The sequence below is a fragment of the Rhinatrema bivittatum genome, chromosome 11 (genome assembly GCF_901001135.1).
Source record: "Rhinatrema bivittatum chromosome 11, aRhiBiv1.1, whole genome shotgun sequence".
NCBI lineage: Eukaryota > Metazoa > Chordata > Amphibia > Gymnophiona > Rhinatrematidae > Rhinatrema > Rhinatrema bivittatum.
Window position 1 is genome coordinate 18554087 of NC_042625.1, and position 24721 is coordinate 18578807.

Genomic DNA, 24721 nt, shown 5'->3' on the forward strand with positions numbered 1-24721 from the left:
ACCTACAAGGCCACCGAAAATATTACAAACCATTCTGTATCCAATCTTAGACTTAAAGGAAAGATCTCAGAGAACAAGGCATCTCTCCGGCTGCTGGTTCCTATTCTCCTAAATATCTTGGGCCCAAAATGGAAAGCTGCCCATTGACGTAACTAGCCGGATATGACTTCTCTGGATAAGTTACACTGGATATTCAGCGGCATGGCTCTCCGTACAAGCTGCTACGTAGCCGAAGAAGTTATATTCAGCTAAGTTAAACCTGCACTTTGGCAGGTATAAAGCTTATCTCGCCTTACTTATCCGGCTAAGTCTAAATATCAGTACATTGTCAGATAAGTTATCTGGCTAAGTACTGCCACCCAGATCCGCCTACTGCCTGACCACTATCAAGCCAGCTAAGAGATAGCCAGGTAAGTCCTATTTATCCAGTTATTGAGCCCTTTATTTTTACCAAATGTTATTAATGTATATAAATTAGGGCTATAGATTCCATGTAGTTTCCATTGATCTGACATTTGATCTGATGGAGATCCTTGACTGAATGTATCATCTTACTACTGCATATACATCTCTCCATGTGCCTCAGTTTAGTCAAGCAATAAGGAAAGTTTTTTTCCACACAGACTCACAAATGGGAAGAAACCTTAGTGAACCAGGCCCCATGTAATATTGTTCATTTTACTCTCTCACTTTGGAAGTCTGCATGCAGTTCAGCTCCCAGTTCATTCACACCAAGTGCGTATGCATGCTACATACTAAAACTAGTAAAGCAAGCTGTGATCCTGTTAGGATGAAAGACGAATAAAAGAGAAAACTTAAAACAGAAGAATATGTTAAGTGCCATGATGACACAACAAGCCCAGCTTTCTGTCTCAGTTCACTGAAATTCAGGATTAAGAACAATTTTTAGAAAAATAAAAAGGTAATTGGTGAGTTTGGAGAAGACATGTTGGGGATTATATAAAGCAGCATGTGTGCTGAGCATCAGAGAAACTAAAGTTGAGAGTTATGGGCACAGATTTCCTGACCAAAAATCCAAAGTGTGAGCTGGAAAAAATCTCTTATCACTTGAAATTGAATTCCAAGAGTCTGAATTAAGGGGTAAGTATGACAAACTAACTACAAATTTTTACTTAATGCAAAACTTGGAGCTGAATTTTTTGATTTGTGTTGCATCTCTGCTAACCCTTAGAGCTGTCCTTAAGGGAAAGGCAACCCAAGGGGTCCCACAGGCTATGCATGGAGGCAAAGGCAGGTTGGCAGAAGCCAGTTAACAGGACTTGTACACTAAAACCTTCTCTTTTGTGTTTCTTCATTTAAGAAATGGTAGGCCACATACCTTTTCACAGTTATCTGAAATAGTCGCGCCTGCTCTGGAGTCTGGGCCTGGCAACATAAGGCCACATGGAAAATACTACAACTATCTGTATAAGTCAACCGTGGTCTGATGCCATCATCAATTAGTCAACCATCAGTGCTACTGTAGAGATGTGCTTCCATTGAAATGAAATGGACAATTTTTACAAAACTTCCCCTTTTACTTTTAAAATGAAATGAAAGAAAACAAAATTTTGTTTGTTTTTCTTTCATTTCATTTTCAAGAAAGCACAAGCCACAGGCTCTGGCTCCCCACTGAAAAAAACCCCCAAAAAACATCCATCACCGGTACCATTTGTAAGCCGCTTTGTTATAATTGCTGCTAAATAAATAGATTGAAATTCATCCCCCTGGGCCTTTCTCCCCCCCCCCTCTCCCTCAGGGCCCACTTACCTATCTATGGGTCTCTAAGATCCAGATGAGTGGGCAACAGTAATCCTCAAATGCTCCTGCCCCACTGGGTCCCTTCTTAAAGGCCAGGCCACTTTCTTGTATGGAGGTAGAGAGGCTATTTTTATACACAGGTACTGCTATACAACAGGATGGGCCAGCCAGCTCGGGGATCGCTGCTGCCTACTCGAGGTGGGGGCAGGGAAGGAGCTCTTTAAACCCATGGATGTAGTAAGAAAGCTCCAGGGGGCTACGGAAGGCACTGGGTGGGGGAGGGTGCACTTTGATTCTTTAATTTTTTGGGATACCAGCAGTGTTTTGGTTTGGTAGGGACCATGGGACCCTGTCCCCTGTTTTGTGTTGGTTTTTTTTTTGGGGGGGGGGGGTTTCTGTTTCATTTATTTTGCTTAAAATAAATGGAACAAACCACAAATGAAACCAAAAGCAATGAAAAAACTAAACACAAAATAAAAAGGAAAAAAATTTAAGAGCACGCACCTAATGTAGGGAACGGCTTGCAAGTGCCACCGTTCTTCAGAATTTCAGTCAGGCAATAACAGTTCAACTCATATGTTAAAAAAAAAATTACATCTAATGTCAAGGTTGAATGAATCCATTGCCATTCGATTGAAAATCCCCCTACAATATGCAGGCTCAGATCTGTTAGACACATCAAGGTCAGACAAACAGACTGATCAGTGAAGATGCAATGTCAAGGAGTTGTAAAAAATAAAAATAAAACAATTGTTAAATCCTAACTCCGCCTTCTTTCCTGGAAAGAAGGCGTTCCTTAAACAGGCACAAAACGATTGCAAGCCAGCAGACTGTGATGTTGTCAATCGTCCCTAATGTAGAAACGGAGACTAAGATGCAGATAAGGGCCACAAAGTTCGTCTTGTCTGTTCAGTTATTTCCTGGTATATTGTTGGATACCTAATTGATATCTGACTTTCGCTTCACACCTTCACAAACAAGGACCCTCTGTGCTTATTCTGTTAGCATTTTCATATCCACCGCCTTCACTGGGAGTCCTTCTCATACATCCATCCTTTCCATGAAGAAACAGTTTCTAATATTACTCCTGAATCTACAAAAAATACTCTGTGTTATTCTGGTTGGAAAGAGGTGGTAAAAAGGGAGCACAGTTATAGCAGGGTGCCAAGCTTAGGAAGGCTGAAATGAGAGGCCAAGGTACTAAATTGCTAAATTTTTCGCATAACGGGCTTTTATGGGAACATTTCTGCAAAATGTCCAGACAGGCAAATCCCAAAAGTATGGGCATTTTGCATTAAAAGTTTCGCAAAAACCTCTTTTGCAAAAAACCTTTGCAATTGTGTCCTTCACAGTGGTAAATTTTCATGTGGAATCTGCTGTGCATGAAGGTTTACTTATATTGCTCAGTAATGAGCTGCTGCGATGCAAAGCAAGTCATTCCTGGGCAATTTTGCAAAAAAAAAAAAAAAAAACCAGATATGTGAAAAAGGCTTTCAGGGCCTGTTTTCACAAAACAATAACTATAATGAGGTGCAGCTATTTTCCCAGTCAGGCCTGAGAAGCAGTAGCTCACGTGAACCGCCACAGGGATTTAAAAGGCTCTCACCACCCTCCCAAGTGTCAGTAAAAGCCTCTGGAGGCCTTAGTGGGGCCCCCACCAGGAACCCTGTGCCTCTCATGGGCTGAAAATGTAAACGTACTACCACATGGTGAAGCCCTAATCCGTCCCCCAAAATTTTGCAATATCCTAATATGGGGTTGATCCCCTCATGCCCCCAAAAGCTTATCCCTTTGAAGGAGTGGTCTTCCAGTGCTAGGAACGATCCCCATTCTCTCCTGCCGTGCCAGTGCAAAGGAGTTCCTGTGATTAGATACTGCCATTTTTAAAGAAAGCTAATGGAGCAGGAGTGAGTAGGGATCGCTCCTGCAGACCACCCTTTTGAACAGATAAGCTTTTGGGGGTATGGGGACCTGACCTCAAATTGGAGTTTTATGTGATTTTGGGGGGAGGGATAGGGGCAGGATTCCACTAAGGGGTAGTAAGTTTGCACTTCAGGCCTGCAAGGGACATGGTGATATGAGGTGGGAGCTACTAAGTCTACCAGGGACTTTCCCTGACACTTGGGGTAGATGGGGCATCTTGCATGTGCCACAAGGCTCCTTGAAATCCCTGCAGCATTTTGCAAGTTACCACGGCTGGGAATGCGTAACGTTCCTGGCCATGGCAATTTGCAAAAAAGGCCTCATACAATACTGCAGGTCAGTACATTAGCCGCTGAGAGAAATTTATTTGTAAAAATTCAATTGTTTGAACAAGACTGAGCACCAGCAAACATGATGCATTAAAGCCCCCGATTGTCCTGTTGCCTTTGGTAAGTACTCAGCAGATACAGAACTGATCTCTTTATGATATAACTTGAATGGTTTGTGATTTTCAAGGAGTGAGACTTTTTTCCCTTCTCTTACTGTACATGTCAAATACGGTACCTAAATATCTAAAGTATTTTCAGCAATATCTGAGAAATTCCATAGTAAAATTCCATCAGTAAAAAGAACTCTATATTTTACTTCAAGTAGACTTTCATACCTTTCTATATATTTTTGAAATATTTTGCCTCGAAGACTATCACATATTTCTTCTATATATGGCTGTAAAAGACCAAAAATAGCATATTGTATTAAATATACTCTAAATATATGAAATGCAAATTATTTCAAATTATGACCTATTTAAGAGAACAGTCGAGCTGGAATTTAACACTGTCCTTTCATTACAAAGAGTAATTTTGTTTTCTAATAATAAAACCTGTATAGTCAGTTGTGGTAATTCAACAAGCTATATAATCACAGTAATTAGCAAAGGGTTTTTTTGACTTGATGTATCCCTGAGGGAGAAGCTCCTTAGCATACTTCTCCCTTGATCCATGAAAGGAAATGTGAGTGCATCTGCACAGCTGAATTAGCTGACACATCAGAGCTGAAGACTCGCAGCTAATTCACACAGAAGACATTCAAATCTTGACAGGTTTTCCTCACAGTATGGTAATGGCATCTAAATATCTGGAACAGAACTTCACTGGGAAATGCTATGATATTCTCTGCTTCTAAATTGTTTTCCAACTTCCTTGGCATTACGCCAACAACTTAAACCCAACAGGTAAGCCGGTTGACAAGGCCACGCTTGCACTTGATGTCTCATAGGCCATTTGTCTGAAAATGCAAAGAATGTGGATGAACAAACTGTGCTGACGCAAGCTTCAGATCCACCAGCGCTGGGACCCACTTTATCAGCTCCTCAAATTCTAATGCCAAAGAAGACTGAGTCTCTACAATTTCTATTGGCAACGCAAGAATATCAAGCAGGTGCAGTATCAAAGTACTGAAAACACTAATTAAGGCACAGTTCAACAGCAGATGCAATTAATGATCAAGTAAATCAGACAAAAATTGGCTCAAATGTCAAGGGAATTATTCCCTTTTTATAAATGAATTGAATGACTGCCACACGTCAACCAGCAGAAAAGAAGGATTTCATAAACAGCATACTACATTCATATTTTATCAAAATTCCATCATTTGTTTCTGATTTTTTCTGTATTTCCCAAGACAATTCAGAATGTAATATTAAATTTAAAAAAATTTTTTGAGAATGAAAAGCAACCACACTAAAATATTTTTTTACTTGTGTGAACACTCTGTATATGAGGTACTAATTTAGGATTCATAGTACTAAATACTAAGGGCCAGATTTTCTAACCTACGTGCGGGCGTAGATTTGTGCGCCCTGGGCAGGCGCAGATTGCGAGCGCCAGCTGAGTGCCGATGTGCGATTCCCTGGCCTAGCAGGCCTTCGGAGGCCTCTGGCCATGCCCCTGTCCTGCCCACGCCCAAGCCTCGCCCCTTTTTTCAAGCCCTAGGACATATGCGCATCCCGAGACTTGTGCGTGTCGCCGAGCCTATGCAAAATAGGCTCAACGCGCACAGGAGTGGGTTTTCGGGGTTACGCGCGTAACATACGTGCATAACCCTTTGAAAATACGCCCCTAAGGGTGGACTCTTTCAAGATTGCAATATATTTTATTGGACAAAATAAAGAACAGAGTTTGTAGTAGTTGAACTTCCAAAACCGCATGGGTCTCCTCTTCAGAAGTTATTTGAAAGGCAGAAGATAAACAATGCTGTGGGGTGGGAATTTCCACAATAAAGCTCTCCAGCAGAGCTGACGGAAAATAACCAAGGTTAATCCAATATGAGCTTGCCACCTGCTGATGACCTCTGCTATGGGAATTACTCATAGCAACTGTAAACTAAGGGACAGATTTCTTGAGGCTCCTTTCCCATTCTGTGTCTATGGGGAAAAGAGTTTACTAAATCTGCAGGATCTCCTTGTAACACCTAAAGCTTTCAGTTCATTAAGAATCCTTTGCCAGGGTCCTTCAACATTAGTAGAGCCTTTTCCACAGGCTAGTTCAAAAAAAGCCGTATGCAATCTCCAACACAAAATGTTTAGTCAGAAAATGTATTTTCCTCTTGCTACTAGGCTCCAGATTAGCATAATTTGTTTTCAGCTGTCTTTAACAACTTCTAAAACGCACAGGTCTGTTCTGAGTGGTGTGGACAATGGCAAGTTATCCGGTTAAAGCTATCTGAATAAATTTAGTTAAAATATTTAGTGGGACATGTTTTCCACTGCATATAAATCACACTGGGGCAGATTTTAAAAGGGTTATGCACGTAATATATGTACGTAATCCTTTTAAAAGCCTCCTGCGCGCACCGAGCCTATTTTGCATAGGCTCAGTGACGCACGCAATCCCCGGGACGCGCGTATGTCCCGGGGCTTGAAAAAAATGGGTCGGAAGTGGGCAAGCCAGGGCGGGGCGGGGACGGATCCTCCAGGCACAGCGGCCATTTGCCGCTGTGCCCAGGATTGTGGGCTGGCCGTCGCCGGCGTGCGCAACCTACGCCTGCCCGGAGGCAGGCGCAACTTAAAAATTAAAGGTAAGGGGGGTTTAGGTAGGATTGGGAGGCGGGTTAGGTAGGGGAAGGGAGGGGAAGGTGGGGGGGGGGGGGGCGGAAGGAAAGTTCCCTCCGAGGAAGGCTGCGCGGCTCAGCGCGCACAAGTTGCACAATTGTGCACTCCCTTGCGCGCGCCGACCCTGGATTTTATTACATGCGCGTGGCTGCGTGCGCATGTTATAAAATTGGGCGTAGATTTGTGCGCGTCGGGTTGCACGCACAAATCTACACCTGCACATAGTTTTTAAAATATGGCCCACTATATATAGTCGATATTATGCAGACGAACTAGAAATATACACCAACCAAACGTAACTGCAGTGTAATTTAAATCATTAGTGTTCAGAGAGAAATAATGTTTAACAATACTTTAAACAGACCTTCATACCATCCTCTGCGAATGTTGGGACCACTTTTATTGGTTCCCTGATTTTTTCGTGCTAGGGTCTTCTTTAATCATCGGTCCAGTTAATATACTCGACGAAAAGAAAAGTATTTTTGAAAGAATTTTTTAAATTTAAAGTAAAATCGAGATACTTCCCTCGTTTGGCACTGCCCAACACAAATAACTTTAGAACTGCTTGCCGACATGATTAGACCAGAAGTGGCCAACTCGGGTCCTCGAAATGAATATGCATAAGATAAATTTGCATACAATGGAGACAGTGCATGCAAATCTGTCTCATGCACATTCATAGTGGATATCTTGAAAACCTGGCCTGTTTGTGGCGCTTGAGGACTGGAGTTGGCTACCACTGGACTAGTCTTAATCTACGAAATTTAGTTGGGTAATGCCAAAAATCAGCTCTACCTGGCTAAACTATAGACCTGCCTCTGGGACACCCCCAGAGCTCTCTCTTTTACCAAGCTAAATTTTACCTGGGTACACTTTTTCTTTTTTAATATATTCATATCTTTGTTAGATTTTTAATTCCCCAGCTTATATCTCTCTTAAGAAATTAACACGAAACTGTACTTAAGCATATGCAACACTATATTTTATCCTGTTACCAGATTCTATCAAGTTCAATGTTATTTACTTACTTATTTACTTATTAACCTGCTTTTTAGTTATTAACTGGTTAACCATATTATATACTTTTTCTCAAATTAACTATTTTATGTTTATTTATGTTTATTTATGTTTATTTATGTTTTATTATGTTTTCTCAAATTAACTATGTTCAATGTAAACCGCTAAATGTTCAATGTAAACCGCTAAATGAAGCGATAGTTACGGTTCCTTAGCGATAGTTATGGTTCCTTGTAAACCGGGGTGATATGTATACTATACAGGAACCCCGGTATATAAATTCTTTAAATAAATAAATAAATAAATAATAAATCAATTATCCAAGAAAACTTGGTTACAGAAAATATAGGGCAGGATTTTCTAATGCCGCAAGGCATAGTGAATTCGGCGGTAATGGGAGGCGAAACGGGGGTGGGGGGGGGCGGTCCTGCGATAGCTGGCAGCGATCGCACCTCCACTGTGCGATCGCTGCCGGCATCGTGCCAAATAACTACACCATAAAAGATGTAATTATTCGGCGTGAAACTGACAGCGATAAACAAGCGTATCTTTCGTTGTCGGCGAAGTCTTCGTGGCGTCAGCCCCAGTGCTGCCCTGACTCCTCTTCTGGGGCTGACGCCACCCTGACTCCGCCCCCATCTTGGTATCATACGTGATAAGGGGCTTTTCATATGCTAAACGTCCCTTATTACGCGCGATCCTTTTAACAAAGAAAATATTTTACCAAATATGAAATAGGAGTAAATCAGACCACAATGGGAAGAGAAACTACAGAAAAAATTAAAAAAAAAAAAAAAAAAAGAGAAGTAGCCATTTACACAATTGGCCCATTATTGTTACCCTGAAAACTAACACCACCAACATTAAGAATCACTTTGTTCATTAGAAAATTATCCATCTGTGCTACTTCATGGAAAACATATCTAAGTCCCGCTTATATTTAGAATCCTCTGTTTCATAGCCCAAAATAATTTACTGCGTTGTTGGGTTTCTCTAGTTACATCAGGAAAAATAGAAATTTCATGACCACATAAAAAACACTCAAATTAAAAAAAAAGTTTCAATATTAATTGTTTGTCAAATTCTTTTACGAACTCCACTAAGAGAGTAGCTCTGTCCTCAATAACAAAATCAGAATTCTCTAAAAATCAAATCAAACAAAAGATTCTTCTTTCTGAATACCTTCCACTGCCTTAATAGAAAAGAACAAATAGAAAGCTTTAACACCAGAAGGAAAGGATTCCTTGGGGAGACCAAGGAGATCTTGAAAAAATCTCCCAAGCATTTCCAAAGGGGTACAATTGAACATCTAGGAAAATTCAGTATTCTCAAATTACATCTTCTAACATGATTACCAAGATGTTCTAATCTTCTTTGTAAAGTGAGATTCTCTCTCATTTTGTTAGTACTTTGTTCGGTAACAGAAAGGATCTTATTCTCTAGAACAGTTAATTTCTCAGCGTGTTCTTGAATCATCAGACTGGACATTAACAGCCACTGACATGTTCCCAACAGAGCTCAACATAGAATCAATCCTGGATGACAAAGTGGTTTACAATTTTGTGATAGCGACCCACGGGGAATCCAGCGTTATAGAGGCTGCCTTGACTAGATGACTTAAAGGAGTTGAGGAGCCCATTGAGCCCTGCAGGGAAGTCACTCTCTGAACAACAGAAACAGTATCTTCAAGTACTGAAGCACTGTCTAACAAACCCAGCTGGCTAGGGCTCCTAACCCTGGGTGAGATAGGTCCATTGGGACTGAGAGAGATTAACGACTCCAAAGGAACAGAACCCTCAGGTCCAAGTTCAAAGATGCCCGAAATTCCTTGGCTAATAACTTGGAATGCCTCCAAAGTGGGCTGTGAAATAAAGGAAGGCAAGGAGGGACCTGGAGGGAAGATCTTAACAGAGCCTTTCCTCTTCTTACACATCTATTAGAATAAACCAAAAAAAGAACTTACGTTGGAAGTCCGACTGCAAAAATGTATTAAGGGGCGTGTAGCTTAGGTGTGCCGCTACATGTCGTGCTTTAAGTCCCGGGAAGATGACATCTGCAAGGGGGCTCTCCCTCTCCCAGCCACTCACATTGGAATTCAGCAGCAGCGAAGACACAAGATGGACACGCTTTGCAGGAAGACACCAGTGCTCTCTCCCTACCCATGTATACAATTGGTTAAAGGGGACTGTGAGAGTGCGCCTTTAGTTCCCTAAAGAGAGAACCATGAGTAGGACCCAGTTAGACAGGAGGAGCTTAGAGGGAGTGACTGGCTTGAGGGGGATAAGAACTGGGACCCAGGTGGGGACAGAGGGGCCCCGTATGCTTTCAGGAGAAGGCAGCTCCTGCAATATTGCTAACCTAACCCAAGATATTGTAAGTACACGAAGATACTGCAAGAGGTAGGCAGTCTGGTGTATACCTTATTTTATGTTGTAAATTAATGTCATTGCATGAAGAAGGCTGGAGTCAGCGTGTTTCTTGACTCCAGAGACTGAGGTTTTGCTCAGCCATCCTCACAAAGACAAATATTGAATTCAAAGTTTTTGTCCTGGTAACTTGAAAGTTACCCAGACAAAATTCTTAATATTGACTTCACAGTTTCCACATACCTTTATCAATTGAAACTATTCCAATTTCCATTGAGTTTTAGATACCTGAACAGAGTCTGGATGTATGCACTTGGAGGACTGAAATCTTCAGTCAATATAATACATACCTTTATGATATATTTGATACAGTATGGTCCAAACATTTGTCTACTATGTAAGAAAATTATTCCTTACCAGCTAATTTTCGTTCCTGTAGTACCAAGGATCAGTCCAGTCGGTGGGTTATGTCCCCCACCAGCAGGTGGAGTCAGACAAGAACTTCTGAGGGCGCTGCCATATAAGACAGCCTTCCAAGTGTCCCTCTTCAGTAAATAGACTATCAAAGCCATAACTAAAGTGGAAAGTGTGAGGAATCAAGCGAAAAACATGTGTCAATAACTGTGAACTAGAAACTGAACCCATGGCAACTTGCCAAGAGAACTAGAATAGAAAACTGCAGACACAGAACAGACCTATGATAGGACATCGAGCAGGAAAACCCCCAATGTAAACTGCAGTGGAGCAGAGGGAGGGCGTCTGGACTGATCCTTGGTACTACAGGAACGAAAATTAGCAGGTAAGGAATAATTTTCTTTTCCCTGTACGTACCAGGATCAGTCCAGGTGGTGGGATGTACCAAAGCTTCCCTACTGAGGGTGGGCCTTAGATAGCCCTGCTCGAATGACCTTGTGACCAAAAGACCCAAAGGTCGGAAACTGGACATCCAGGCAATAGTGACGTGTAAAGGTATGCAAAGACTTACAGGTGGCCGCTCTACATATCTCCTGAGTGGAAACAGAGTGGCTCTCCGCACAGGAGGTTGCTTGAGAGCGAAGAGAATGAGCTTTGATGCCCACCGGAGGTGTTTTTCCTGCGCCAATGTAAGCCGCCGCAATCACCACCTTCAACCAGCGGGCAATCGTCGCCTTAGAAGCCTTGGACCCTTTCTTGGGACCCGACCAGAGTACAAACACGTGGTCTGAAAGATGAAAGTCATTCGTAATCTCCAGGTACTTCATCAGGCAATTCTTAGCATCTAGCTTGCGTAACTCTATAGGTTCGCTCGCGGAAAAAGAAGGAAACTCTACCGTCTGATTCAGATGGAACGTGGAGACCACCTTGGGCAGGAACGAGGGTACCGTGCGCAAGATAACCCCCCAAGTCCGTGAATCGCAGATAAGGTTCCCTGCAGGAAAGTGCCTGGAGCTCGAAGATGTGCTGGGCTGAACAAATGGCCACCAGAAACACAGTCTTGAGCGTCAGATCCTTGAGCGAAGCGGTACGTAATGGCTCGAAGGGTGGTCCGCCCAGGATCCAAAGAACCAAGTTGAGTCTCCAAGGTGGACAAGGAGTTTGAAGTGGTGGTTTCAAATGTTTTACTCCCTTGAGGAATCGGACAACGTCCAGGTGGGAAGAAAGTGGAATTTTCTCCTCTCGGCGAAGCAGAGCCCCTAGAGCCGCTACCTGTAACCGTAGAGAGTTATAGGCTAAACCCTTCTCTAAGCCCGCTTGTAGAAAAGAGAGGATCTGAGATACAGAAGCGTGTCCGGGCAGTGTCGCATATGCCGAGCACCATGACTTGAACACCTTCCAGACCCGAACATAGGCAACCGAGGTAGAGGGCTTACGCGCTTGGAGGAGGGTCGAGATCACCTCCTCCGGATAACCATGGAGCCTCAGTTTGCGCCTCTCAAAAGCCAAGCCGCAAGACAGAAGCAATCTTCCTGGTTGAAAAATATTGGGCCCTGTTGGAGCAAGTGGGGAAGGTGACCGAGGCGTAGGGGTCCATCCACTGCTAGATTGAGTAGGTCCGCGAACCAAGGTTGTCGAGGCCACTCCGGCGCCACCAGAATTACGGCGCCCTGGTGATGCTCGATCCTTCGTAGAACCTTTCCCACCAGTGGCCACGGGGGGAATGCGTAGAGTAGAAGCTGGCGAGGCCACGGTAGCACTAGGGCATCTATGCCCTCCGTGCCCCTTTCCCGTCTGCGGCTGAATAATCGAGGGGCCTTTGTGTTGTGAGCTGTCGCCATGAGATCTAAGTGGGGAGTCCCCCAATGTTGAATCAGGAGGCGCATCGCCTCTTCGGAGAGCTCCCACGATCCCGGGTCTAGGTGTTGACAGCTTAAGAAGTCTGCTTGAATGTTGTCCACTCCTGCTATGTGCGATGCCGCCAATCGAGCCAGATGGAGTTCCGACCACTGCATGAGCTTGTCTGTCTCCAGCGAGACGTGGCGACTTCTTGTGTCCCCCTGGCGATTTATGTACGCCACTGTGGTCGCGTTGTCCGAGAGGATCCTGACCGCCCGATGGCGAACGAGAGGGAGGAAAGCCTTCATCGCTAGATGGACCGCTCTGGTCTCCAAGCGGTTGATCGGCCACCGCACTTGAGATTTCGTCCACTGCCCCTGCAGGGACCTTGTCTGGCATACTGCCCCCCATCCGGAGAGGTTGGCATCTGTGGTGACTATTATCCAGTCCGGGACGTCCAAAGGCATACCCTGGGCCAAATGGGAAGGGTCCAACCACCAGAGAAAGCTGGCCTCTGCCGAGCGCGGTAGTGGGAGGAATGCCTGGAAGTCTCGCAACACTGGTTTCCAGCGGGATAGCAATGCTCTCTGTAGGGGACGCATGTGCGTGAAAGCCCATGGTACCAGATCAATAGTGGACGCCATGGAGCCCAGGACTTGAAGATAATCCCAGGCTGTTGGTAAGGGGAGGCCAGAGAAACTCAGGATTTGGGCCCGTAATGTCTGGGCCCGGTCCGGCCGCAGGAAGACTTTGCCTTCCGCTGTGTCGAATCATGCCCCCAAAAAGTCCAATGACTGGGATGGAGTAAGATTGCTCTTGGTATAGTTGACTATCCAACCAAGTGACTGAAGTAGTCGTATCACTCTGTCGACCGCCTGGTAGCCTTGCCTCAAGGATTTCGCTCGAATGAGCCAGTCGTCCAGGTAGGGGTGGACTAAAATTTCCTCCCGACGGAGGGCAGCCGCCACGACTACCATGACCTTTGTAAAGACGCGTGGGGCGGTCGCCAGGCCGAAGGGGAGGGCCTGGAACTTAAAGTGTTGTCCCAATATCTTGAACCGTAGAAATCATTGATGGGCCTTGAAGACTGGTATGTGTAGGTATGCCTCCGTGAGGTCCAGGGAAGCCATGAACTCTCCTCGGTGGACTGCTGCGATAACTGGGCACAGGGTCTCCATCTGGAAGCACGGAACCTTGAGAGCCTTGTTCACCGATTTGAGATCCAGGATCAGGCGGAAAGTGCCCTCCTTCTTGGGTACCACGAAATAGATAGAATAGTGGCCCCGGCCCACTTCTGAGGGGGGCACCGGAGCAATTGCCCCCAGAGTGAGGAGACGGTCTAGCGACTGGCGAACAATGATCTGTTTTTGGGGGGAACCACAGGGGGAGAAGAGAAACCTGTCTCTTGGGACCTGAGCAAAATCCAATGCGTAGCCGTTTTTTAGAATATCTAGGACCCACTGGTCCGATGTGATCCAGACCCACTCCTCATTCTGGGAATCAGAGCGTGGGTCAGCCTGGCATCATTGAGAAGGCTTGGAGGACATCCCGTGGGGCATTCCTTCCTTGGCAGATCTGCGCCCACGAAATGGCCAGGTCCAGGAATGCGAGCAGGACGAGGGTGTTCGTGGCATCTGTTGCCTCGTAGTCCAAAACCGGCGTTGGTTGCGAAAACGACTTCTGGATGAAGTGAACGATCTTGTGGAACGTGGACGGTCCTCCGGCAGCCTGTGGACCGCATTTTCACCGAGCGACTTAATGATCTGATCCAGATCCTCACCAAAAAGGAACTTGCCCTTGAAGGGAAGGGATCCCAGTCGAGTCTTGGAGGAGGAGTCTTCCGACCAGTTCTGGAGCCAAAGCAGTCACCGGGCTGACACTGCCGCCACCATTGACCTGGCTAGGACCCTCAGGAGATCATACAGGGCATCCACCCTGTATGCAATGACGGCCTCCAATTGGTCTGCCTGATGAGTCTCCTCAGGGGGCAGGTCCTGAGAAGTAAGGAGTTGTTGCACCCAGCGGAGATGCGCTCGTTGTGCTAGAGAACTGCAGATAGCGGCCCAAACACCTAGCGCCGAGACTTCGAAAACCCTCTTGAGATACACCTCCAATTTTCTGTCCTGAAGATCCCGCAGCGCTGTGCCCCCTGTAACTGGTATGGTGGTGCGTTTGGTGACCGCCGAGACTGTGGAATCGATGGTCGGCACCTTGAGTATCTCCAAGAAATCCTCTGGGAGCGGGTATAGCTTCTCCATGGCTCTAGTGACCTTGAGGTTTGCCTCGGGCGAGTCCCATTCCCTGGACAACAACTGGAGGAAGGTGGGATGGGTAGGGAAAGCCTTCGCCGGCGGACGAAGCCTGGCCAGTAAGGTGTCCCCCTTCTTCACCAGGGATTCAGGCCCCTGGGGGAGGATCGATATCAAGTTCCTGCAAAATATGAGGAATCAGGTGCACCAGCTCCTCATATTGGAAAATGCGGAGGACCCTGGAGTCATCCCCTTCCATCTGAGCCGCAAGGAGGGTATCGTCCGTGGCCGAGTCTGGCATCTGGTCCCCCACGTCCCCGGGGGGGGTCCCCACTGGGCTGGCCAAGTAGGACCGGAGCTGCACCCCCAGCGGTTCCCGAGGGGTTCCCACGGGAAGCAGATCCACTCTGGAAAGCTTTGGGTGGGGGGGGGGGGGCCAGGAGGGAGATCCGGAGGGTGAGACATCCTGGCCAGGAATGCATTATGCATTAGCAATATAAAATCTGAAATAAACACCGGTGGTCCTGTAGGGGCCCTAGATGAAGCATCCTCTGGTAGGGGCCCACATCCAGGGGCTGCACAGGGACCAGGGACGGAGGAAGACCTGGAAATGGTGCCTCCTGTTCGTACTCCGAGGATCCGGATTCCATGGCGTGCTGCAACAAAATGGCCGCCGTTCCCTCAACCCGGTCCTGACCGCGCGACGCCAGAGCAGTCGTGCCCCGAGAACTGCCCTCTCCGCCGGGGAGACAGGCAGTGCAAACACCCTCCCGGAATAGCCGGGACCCGGGCCGTCCACATGCGGTACATGCCGCTGCTCTCAGCATGTCGCTGAGGGGGGGGGGGGGGAGGGAGGAGAGCGCGGGAAAATAGAGATCCTCGCTGCGCCGTGAACTGGTGCTCTGGGACCGGAGAGGCTGCTGCTATCACCCCACCGACCCGATTCCTAGATGCCCTGCCGGGGAATGTGACCTCCGGCTGGCAGCGGCCCCAGGGAATGAGCGTCGCGGGGCCGCAGGTCGGCTAGCATGCGAGGGGGGGAGGGGGAGGTAGAGGTTGGAGCCCTCCAACTTGCACCCCCCCCTGCGGCCCGGCGCGATGGAAAAGAGAGCCCTGAAAAAGTAAAGAAAAACAAACTTACCCCGGATTTCTGTCAGAGGCAGGAAGAAAGAAGACAACAACTAGAGAAAAGACAGAAAGATCTCCTGGAAAGGGCTCCGTGGAGAGCTAGGCTCTAGGCTCTCCTTCTAAAGCTAATGCTAACACCTTTTTTTTTTTTTTTGATTCCTCTCAACAATCAGAATAGTAAACAAAGAATGAAGAGACTGAAAGAAAATACACTAAGACCAGTGTACTGGGGGAACCACTGTTCCCCTGCTCCTATCTGCTGGAGTCAGAAAGATACTGAAGAGGGACACTTGGTAGGCTGTCTTATATGGCAGTGCCCTCAGAAGTTCTTGTCTGACTTCATCTGCTGGACGGGGGACATAACCCACCGTCTAGACTGATCCTGGTACGTACAGGGAATGCTAGGTACCTTTCAAACCTCCCAGTAGGAGCTGAACCCTGACTCTCACCCTTTATGGTCTGACTAGGTTTTTTTCCCTGACCCCCAAACGGATTTTAGGTTTAATTACTTGTCTTTGCATGAAGGATAGAAACCCAGGGCATGATGTCATGTTAAGCAGCACCTTTCCCATTCAATCAGGGACTATAAGAACAAAAGAAGTACCATGTTGGGTCTGACTAAAGATCCATCAACCCCAGCATCCGGTCAATGATAGTAGCCAATAGGCATGTGCAATCGTTCTTGCCGAATTGGAAAATTTCAAAGAAATAGTCCAATTTAGCATGGGTTGGAGTACCCGAATCCCAAGACAGATTTTCCCCGAACTTCGGGAAAAATTCGTTGTTCGAGTTAGCGCAGGGGGGAGGGGGTCATTAAAAATAAAAAAACCAAACCCACCCCAATCCTTAAAATTTAGTTCATTACAACCCCCCACCCGCCCGACCCCCACCAAAACTTGCCTAAAGTCTCTGGTTGTCCAGCGGGGGTCCCGGGAGTGATCTCCCATTCTCGGGCTGTCGGCTGCCAGTAAACATAATGGTGCCGGTGGCCCTTTGCCCTTACCATGTGACAGGGACTACCGGTGCCATTGGTCGGCCCCTTTCACATGGTAGGAGCAATTGACGGCCGGCGCCATTTGAAGGGTTGGGGTGTTTTTGGTTTGTTTTTTTTGGTGAAAATTGCCGAGAAAAAAAAAATAGACCCATTGGAAAATGAAGTTTTCCAAGGGTCGCCCAACCCGTAGCCCGACCCAGCAGAAAAAAATGAAGCACATCCCTAGTAGCCAATTCAGATCTCTAGAAAATACCTGGAAGATCCCAACGAGTAAGTCCATTTCTTGTTGGCTATTCCCAGGGATAAGTGTTGACTTTCCCCAAGTCAACCTGGCTAATAATTATTTATGGATTTTTCCTGCAAAAACTTGTCCAAACCATTTTTAAACTCTATTATGCTAGATACCTTGACCACATCCTCTAGCAACAAATTCCAGAGCTTGATTGTGCGATGTCTGAAATATACTTTCTACAATTTGTTTCATGCAGTGTCCCTAGTCCATGTACTATATGAAAGAGTAAACAAGCATTCTCTATTTATTTATTAAACCCGTCTTTATAAACCTCTATCATGTCTCCTTTCAGTTGCCTGTTCTCCCTTATCACTTCTGTACCTTTTCTAGTTTTGCTACTTTTTTGAGATGAGTGACTAGAACTGAACACATTACTCAAGGAACAGTTGTATCAGATCTATACAGAGGCATTATGACATTCTCAGTTTTGCTATCTATTCCTTTCAGAATGATTCCTAGCATTCTATTTGCTTTTTTTGACTGCTGTCTCAGGCTGAACTGAGCATTTCAACATATTGTCCACAATGATACCTTCTCCTGGATGGTGACTCCTCCTATGGAACCCAGGATTGTATATTTTGAATTTTCTCACATTAGATTTCATCTTCCATTAAATGCCCAGTTCTTGGCAAGGTCCTCTTGCAGCTCCTCAAAATCTGTTTGTGTTTTCATTACTTTGAATATTTTTGTGTTAACTGCAAATCTGATCAGCTCACTCATTGCTCCTTTTCCAGATCACTAATGAATAGGTTAAACAATAATGGTCCTAATTCGGATCCAGGGGAGACTCCACTATTTATTTATTAATTAGATTTTTATATTCCACTTTTCGGCACTTCAAAGCGGATTACATTCAGGTACTGTAGTTATTTCGCTGTCCCCAGAGGGCTCACAATAAGTTTGTACCTGAGGCAAAGAAGGTTAAAGTGACTTGCCCAAGGTCACAAGAAGCAACAGTGGGATTAGACCCCTGGTCTCCCTGGTTCAAAGCCAGCTTCTCTAACCACTAGGCAGGCTACTTCTCCACTATTGGCCTCTTGCCATTAGGGAAAATGACCACTTAGTCTTCACAGGGAGAATAACTTTCATACAAATGTGCGGCAACATATACGAATGTATATGACTGCAAGCAGATATACAGAAGTATTTTATAAGTTACACATATTATATACGTGAGTTGTATAATGTATGCATATTTCTACCCCACAACATATGGCCTATGTAGGCTTACGCCTAAATATATGCAATGCATTGAACATGCAAACTTTTCCTATCTATTTTAAATACATACGTAGTATATTTTGCATGCAAAAGTAATATAGGACTTACTCGCGCAACTCCCAATTTACGTGCCCAAGTTAGCCAATCTTAAAACATGCACGCATAAATGACATTAACAAATTTACCAGTTAGTCTACCAGTTCACCCAGTCATTCTTCAGGTCATTGAGACTTTCCTGGTTCTTCAGCCAGAACACCACCAGTTCACCCAATAAACCAGTTTAATCTCACTTATGCCAGATAATTATTAGGTGTAAAAATATGCAAGTAAGTTGGAAAATGTGTGCATGTCTTTTAAAAATAGCAACTTGTGCGCATAACTGTGGGCCCCACCGCAAACAGCCCAGACCACCCTTTTTTCATGCACATACATGTGCACGTGAAAGTGAATATACACATCCATTGCTGACATTTATATAATACAGAATACGTGAATAAACGCTACTTATGCACATATATGCACATTTTTTAAAGTATCCCTCTGTTTCCTATGGTTTAAGCAGTTAGCTATTTGATCTCAGTAATATCGTGAGTACAGTACTAATTTCATCTTTATGTAACTAATACAATTAAGCCAAGGCATATGCTTTATAAACCTTTCCCTGATTTGCTACCATTTATATAATTTTGAACATTGTAGGCTTACGTCTTACCTGAAAAAGAGTAGGTGGCACTTGTTTCTTGGCTAGGTGTGTTTGTACATGATCTACAGCTTGCTTTGAGAATGGCTTTTGAATATAAAAAAGAACTAATTTAAGAAACGTGTTTTCCAGCATACTTTTACTAATGCCCCCCAATCCCAACAAACAGGAAAAAAAAAGCAATTAGAAACAATTGTTTGATTAATCCAGCATTCGTTAGTTGCTATATTAAACGAACAGAAACGGTTTGAGATTCACCCTGCAAATAAAAACCAATATGATAGGAAAGAATATCCTGAATGATAGAGAGTTTGGGGGGTCTTGGGACGCCTCACTCCCACTGACAATAGTGCAGCAGGTGAGATATCAGGAAGGGATAAATGCAGAGTTTCTTTAAATGGCTCCAGATGGCCAAAGATGCATGGTGGAACACAAAATAACATGCAACCTGCCAGCACTACATGCTGCACTATGGAAAAGATTGGGGATTTCTGGTTCTTAACTTAGTTCCACGAAGACATTTTTGCCAGGATATTAAACTTCCATTTAATCAACAGGTGGGTCAATTCCAATAAGAGTTTATAGTATGCCAGTACTGTCCTCACTGACAGACATTTCCTAAACTGAGTATAATGAACATCCTATGAAGGATGACATCTGAATTAGAGTGCATAAAAGGCTGATGTAAGGCTCCAAGGAGAGCTGAAAATGGAAGAAAAATTCGCTGAATGTAGATGTTTGCGTGACTAGTAAAATATCGTATCATTGCAGAGCACTATGAGATGGTTGCATATTTGTTTGCAATAAGGGCCTTTCATTTTGGCCAACCCTATATTTTTAAATACACACAACAGATGTTGAAGCAGATTGTCATGACATGAGATATAGGTACGTTTAGCAGAATATATTACTTATAAAATTAGTTTCTACGTTTCTTTCATTCAATGTTTCATTCTATTGATATGTAAGGAAGAATTTAGGAGAAGATCTGTAGTACGTACAGTGATTTATTTATAATTATTTGCTTTTAAAACTTACTAAAAAAAATTCAATGCAAATCATAACCAATGAAAATAATTCGGGTACCTGAATATTAACTTTAGTTTTGACCTACATAGCTATCGTGTTTGGTTCAAGTTACCTATAAAACAGATATATGTAAGACAAGGCCTGTATCACAAACAAGTAGTGCTTGAGGTGTTTATCCTAGTTGAAATATATATATATATATATGGATTGTATATGAGAGGCAGGGTAAATTAGTGGTTTACTAAAGTGTGTTAATGCTACAAGTGTTAATAAATGTTATTGCACTATAACACACATTCATGCCAGAGTTATTTGACTTACTTTAGCACATTAGTCTACATTAATGTTAATACAGACTAACACAGCAGAAATGTTAATGAGCTGCATCACATGCAAATTCATGCAAAGCAACTCATTAATATTAAAATAAGCCAGCACAAATCATGGGAAGTAACACACTTTGCCTTCTTCCTGGCTAACACTAAAGCACAGGGTCAATGTACTAAACTGTGTTAAGGCTAACATAGTGCTAATACAATGTTAAAGACAAGTTAACCTATTAAATATGAATTAATGCTGCATTAGTCTTAACACGCTTGTGCATTAGTCCAAGTTAACACAGGCTGATAAGATAAAAATATTAATGAGTTGTGTGGCATGCAAATTCGTGCAAAGCAGCTTATAGATATTTTAAATGGATTAACGTAAATCATATTAAACAATGAAATTTGTGTTAACTCGCTAATTACACCAGAACTACTCCTCCCCACATTAACAGAGAATTTTAACGCAGCTTAGTACACTGACCCCTTAACTACATTTTGGGAGGTGTAGCTAAGATGTAGCATTAGCCTTGGGAAGTTAATGTGAACCCTGATGGGGCTCCAATCTTTCCCTAACTTGCCCAAGTAATATGAAGGCCCCTACAGGTTGAAGTTCACCTTCTCTCCCCTGCATACACAAACCATGTGGACACCTGGCCAGAGGTGCTATTGCCACCAGTAACATACATGCGTTATGGCTTCAGTAATATCCACTGTTAATGCTCTGTTCGTCAAAGGCTTTACACTCTAGCGCATTAAAATTGTGCTGCAATAGCATATATTAGCACATCTTTATGTGCTTTTGTAAATAAGCCTTTTAGTGTTTGGAGTAATCTACTGGGAACCAGGAGACCAGGGCTGAAATCCTGCTTCTTCTACTGACCCTTCTTGTGACATAGGGCAAATCATTTCATTGCCTGTTGTTTCAGGCACCCGCATAGATTGTAAACTCTTCATAGCAGGACTTGTGTAATTTATCATATAGTGCACTGGTACTATATAAATGCCTCAATATATTCAAGAAATTTGATGCAAAACTGCTTCCAGAATTATGAATCAAAGTAAAAATGAGCAGAATGAAATTAAAATCTTACAAGAAGAAAAAAACTTACATGTGAACAAGACAGTAGTTCTTTCATTATGTAGGTGTCATAAATCTGTCGACTTCTACATTGCCTTTCTTCCTCTGAATCCAGCTTTTCATATTCTTTTATCTGGAATTAGTGTAGAAGTGATTAATATAGCTGTGGGTAAATCTTGAGTTGTATGCATTTCAAATACAAGGAAGAAAAACACTGCAAAGTGTGTTTGCAGATCAGAACATTTTTAAATACAATTCATGTAGAGTTTTTCAAATATGCGATCAGTATTGAATGGATTCCTGCTTCTTTTAAGAGGATTATTAGTAAGGTATAGTAAAAAAAAACAAACTATCCATGGAACACTAATTTATTTACTGGGGGGCAGGAGAGCTTATCTATAAAACGCTGCAGGAAAGCTAAATTCTGACAGACAAACTCGTATCAGAGAAACTGCAAAAGACCTGGGGCCAGTTTATTTTTCTGACCACAGTAGTGCAAAAAAAAAGGATTCAGATCTGCAAGTCATTTTTCTTACCCAAGTTTCAAACAGCATGTCTTTTGTCCAAGGATTGAATTTCTTGCAACTTCAGGAATGGAAAAAATCCACATGAAAATAATAATGTGCAAGCAAAAACTATACAGTGCACTGTAGGACTTCTGCCTCAAAATAATAAATTTAAGATTAGGCAAAAGTCCCACTTCACTTTCTAAAGCAGGAACAAAAAATCCTTGGACACAAGATGTGCTAATTCAAAAATGAGCAAACAAACGTACAGGTTTTGCATTGTGTATTTTTCCTAAACCTTTAAATCTGGCCCTAGCCAGGGAGTGTGACATAATATGCAGCCTGAGCAACTTTAAATTAAACCATTAATCTTCTGTAATTGGTAAGAAGTATTTCAAACATGCTGCATGATCTTCAGTACCTGAATGCAATCTGCTTTGAAGTGTCTGAAAGGCGGAACATATCACTACATTATAAAAATATTAGGGGCTCCGAGTAATCATTGTGTCATGTCTGCGCATGCACGATGTAAGCACCTCACCTGGAGCTGGGGAGGAGAAGGGGTTAAAGGCAACGAGTGAGGAGTGCAGACGTCTGCATCGCGGGGCCAGCGAGTACAGCAATGGCACCAGCACCGGAAAAGGCTGGTATGGTTTCCCAGGCCCCATCAGCATAAAGCAAACCCCCCCCCTGGAAAAAACCAAACAGAGGCATGGCTGCAGAACATGTGGGGTGTCCCAGGCCCCACCAGTACATGATAGCGTGCAGAGGCAAGGCAGCAGGGGAAAGGTTGGTGAGGGTTTCCAGACCCCATGAGCTGCAGGAAGATCACCTCAGAACCCAATGCGGGTAGGGGCTAGGAGGAAGGAAGGCCAGAGTAGGTTGAGAAGGGTGAAGGAAGGCAATGGGAGAGTGAGGGGGGGGGGGGGGGCTGGCAGAGGGGAGCAGTAGCAGAGAGAAGGGGGCTGGAGGAAATTATCAATGGGAGAGAAGGGGAGGGGACAGAGGAGGGAGGAGGGGCAGTGGGAGAATGAGAGAGGAGATGGTTAGTGGGAGTGGGCTAGAGCAGTGGTTCTCAACCTTTTTTCGGCCGGGACACACCTGACAGATGGTTCTCACATGCGTGACACACTGAATATGTGACAGTCACGGGGCTAAATGTAACATGCACTCTGCATCCACAGGAACTCCCAACAATCAGTGCAGAGCAGATCTAGGGCATTACCATGTACAACTCGCCATACAAAAAAAAATATTCTGGTTCTGATGACATCCCAGCAAAAACAAAACTTCCTCTGCTACCATGCGCAATAACCCTTTTTATGAAAATACAGTAATTTACCACTAATGCATGCCCTATTGAGAAAACACAACAAATAAGATTGATACAAATGTCTACATGCTAGTAAAATAGCTCACCTTGGTCACACACCCAGAACTGACCTTCACTAAGTACAGAAAACCCACAAATGATAAATATGGAGACCGAAACTAGAATGGAAAACCCAAAAAGCCACTCTGCATGCAGTACGAACCTGGAGAAATGGAAACAGAAATATAGCACCTAACATAGTCCTAGGATCTGCAATAATGCACCCAAATTAATTCTCACAAAGTTATATCTGTATTATGGAACACACTCAAACAGTAACAGCCCTATTTAAGAAATACACACATTAATCCAGGCCCTAAACACTAATACACCTCCTATTAGGAAAACAGAACAAGCCAAGCTGCTATAGATCCCCACTCAGAAACAATTGTAAAGCTCTACTAATAAAGGTTACAAAACAGCTGATGAGCAGAATAACATCCAATAATTAAAGACTCATAAAAATTATTAGAACATGTCCAAATATCAATAAAATATTTCAAAACAGCAGACATCACATAATATCCAATAATTAAAATGGCAGTCAATCAAGAAAAATAAACTTAAAAAGCCACCTTTACTTACCCTCTCCAGCAACTCTCCTACTCCTGTTCCTTCCAGGCCAATAGCACTCACCAGAAGCAGCAAGAGCTGCTGAAGCTCTGTCCTTACAGTCCTCTTCCTTAGCACCCACAACCAGTCACTCACTCACACACACACACACACACACCCCCACCCAATTAGACCCCACGACCAGTCTTGGTCTCTCTCACACCAGTCATCTTCCTGACCAGTCTCTCTCTCTCACACAGAAACACATCACCTCCCTGACCAGTCTCTCTCTCAATCACACACATGCTCTCTTATATACAAGCTCTCAATCACACACAAATGCTCTCGCACCCATTCACATCATCTCTCACCCAGGCACCGATTCACACCCACAAGCTCTCACCCAAGCACCCATTCACATCCACAAACACAAGCTCTCACCCAGGCACCATTCACATCCACAAACACAAGCTCTCACCCAGGCACCCATTCACACCCACAGACAGCAGCTCTCACCCCGGCACCCATTCACACCCACAGACAGCAGCTCTAACCCCGGCACCCATTCACACCCACACACACCAGCTCTCACCCAGGCACCCATACACACCCACACACACCAGCTCTCATCCAGGCACCCATTCACACCAGCACTTACCCAGGCACCCATTCACACCCACACACAGAAACTCTCACCAAAAACCTCTTCTTCTTTCACTGCAGGGATGGGCTCCAGTTCCGCCATAACTTTCCTCTGGCGGACATTCTTTTTTGCCGCTACAGGGATAGGCTCCCATAGTAGCCTCGGTCGGGTTTCCTCTTTGCCGCCACAGGGATGGGCT

General features: G+C 44.2%; 1 protein-coding gene across 4 annotated transcripts in view; it reads right to left on the minus strand.

The window, feature by feature from the left end:
* Nucleotides 1–24721, minus strand: part of GRK3 (G protein-coupled receptor kinase 3) — a 551671-nt gene that overhangs the window by 124512 nt on the left and 402438 nt on the right. For 3 of the 4 annotated variants that reach the window (XM_029620115.1, XM_029620116.1, XM_029620118.1), the window contains exons 4-6: nucleotides 21481–21582; nucleotides 19029–19103; nucleotides 4349–4410 (exon numbers count right to left, since the gene is read on the minus strand). In XM_029620115.1, the coding sequence (XP_029475975.1) occupies nucleotides 4349–4410; nucleotides 19029–19103; nucleotides 21481–21582 (239 nt within the window). The remainder of the gene's footprint in view (nucleotides 1–4348; nucleotides 4411–19028; nucleotides 19104–21480; nucleotides 21583–24721) is intronic. The other variant, XM_029620117.1, reaches the window with a different exon arrangement.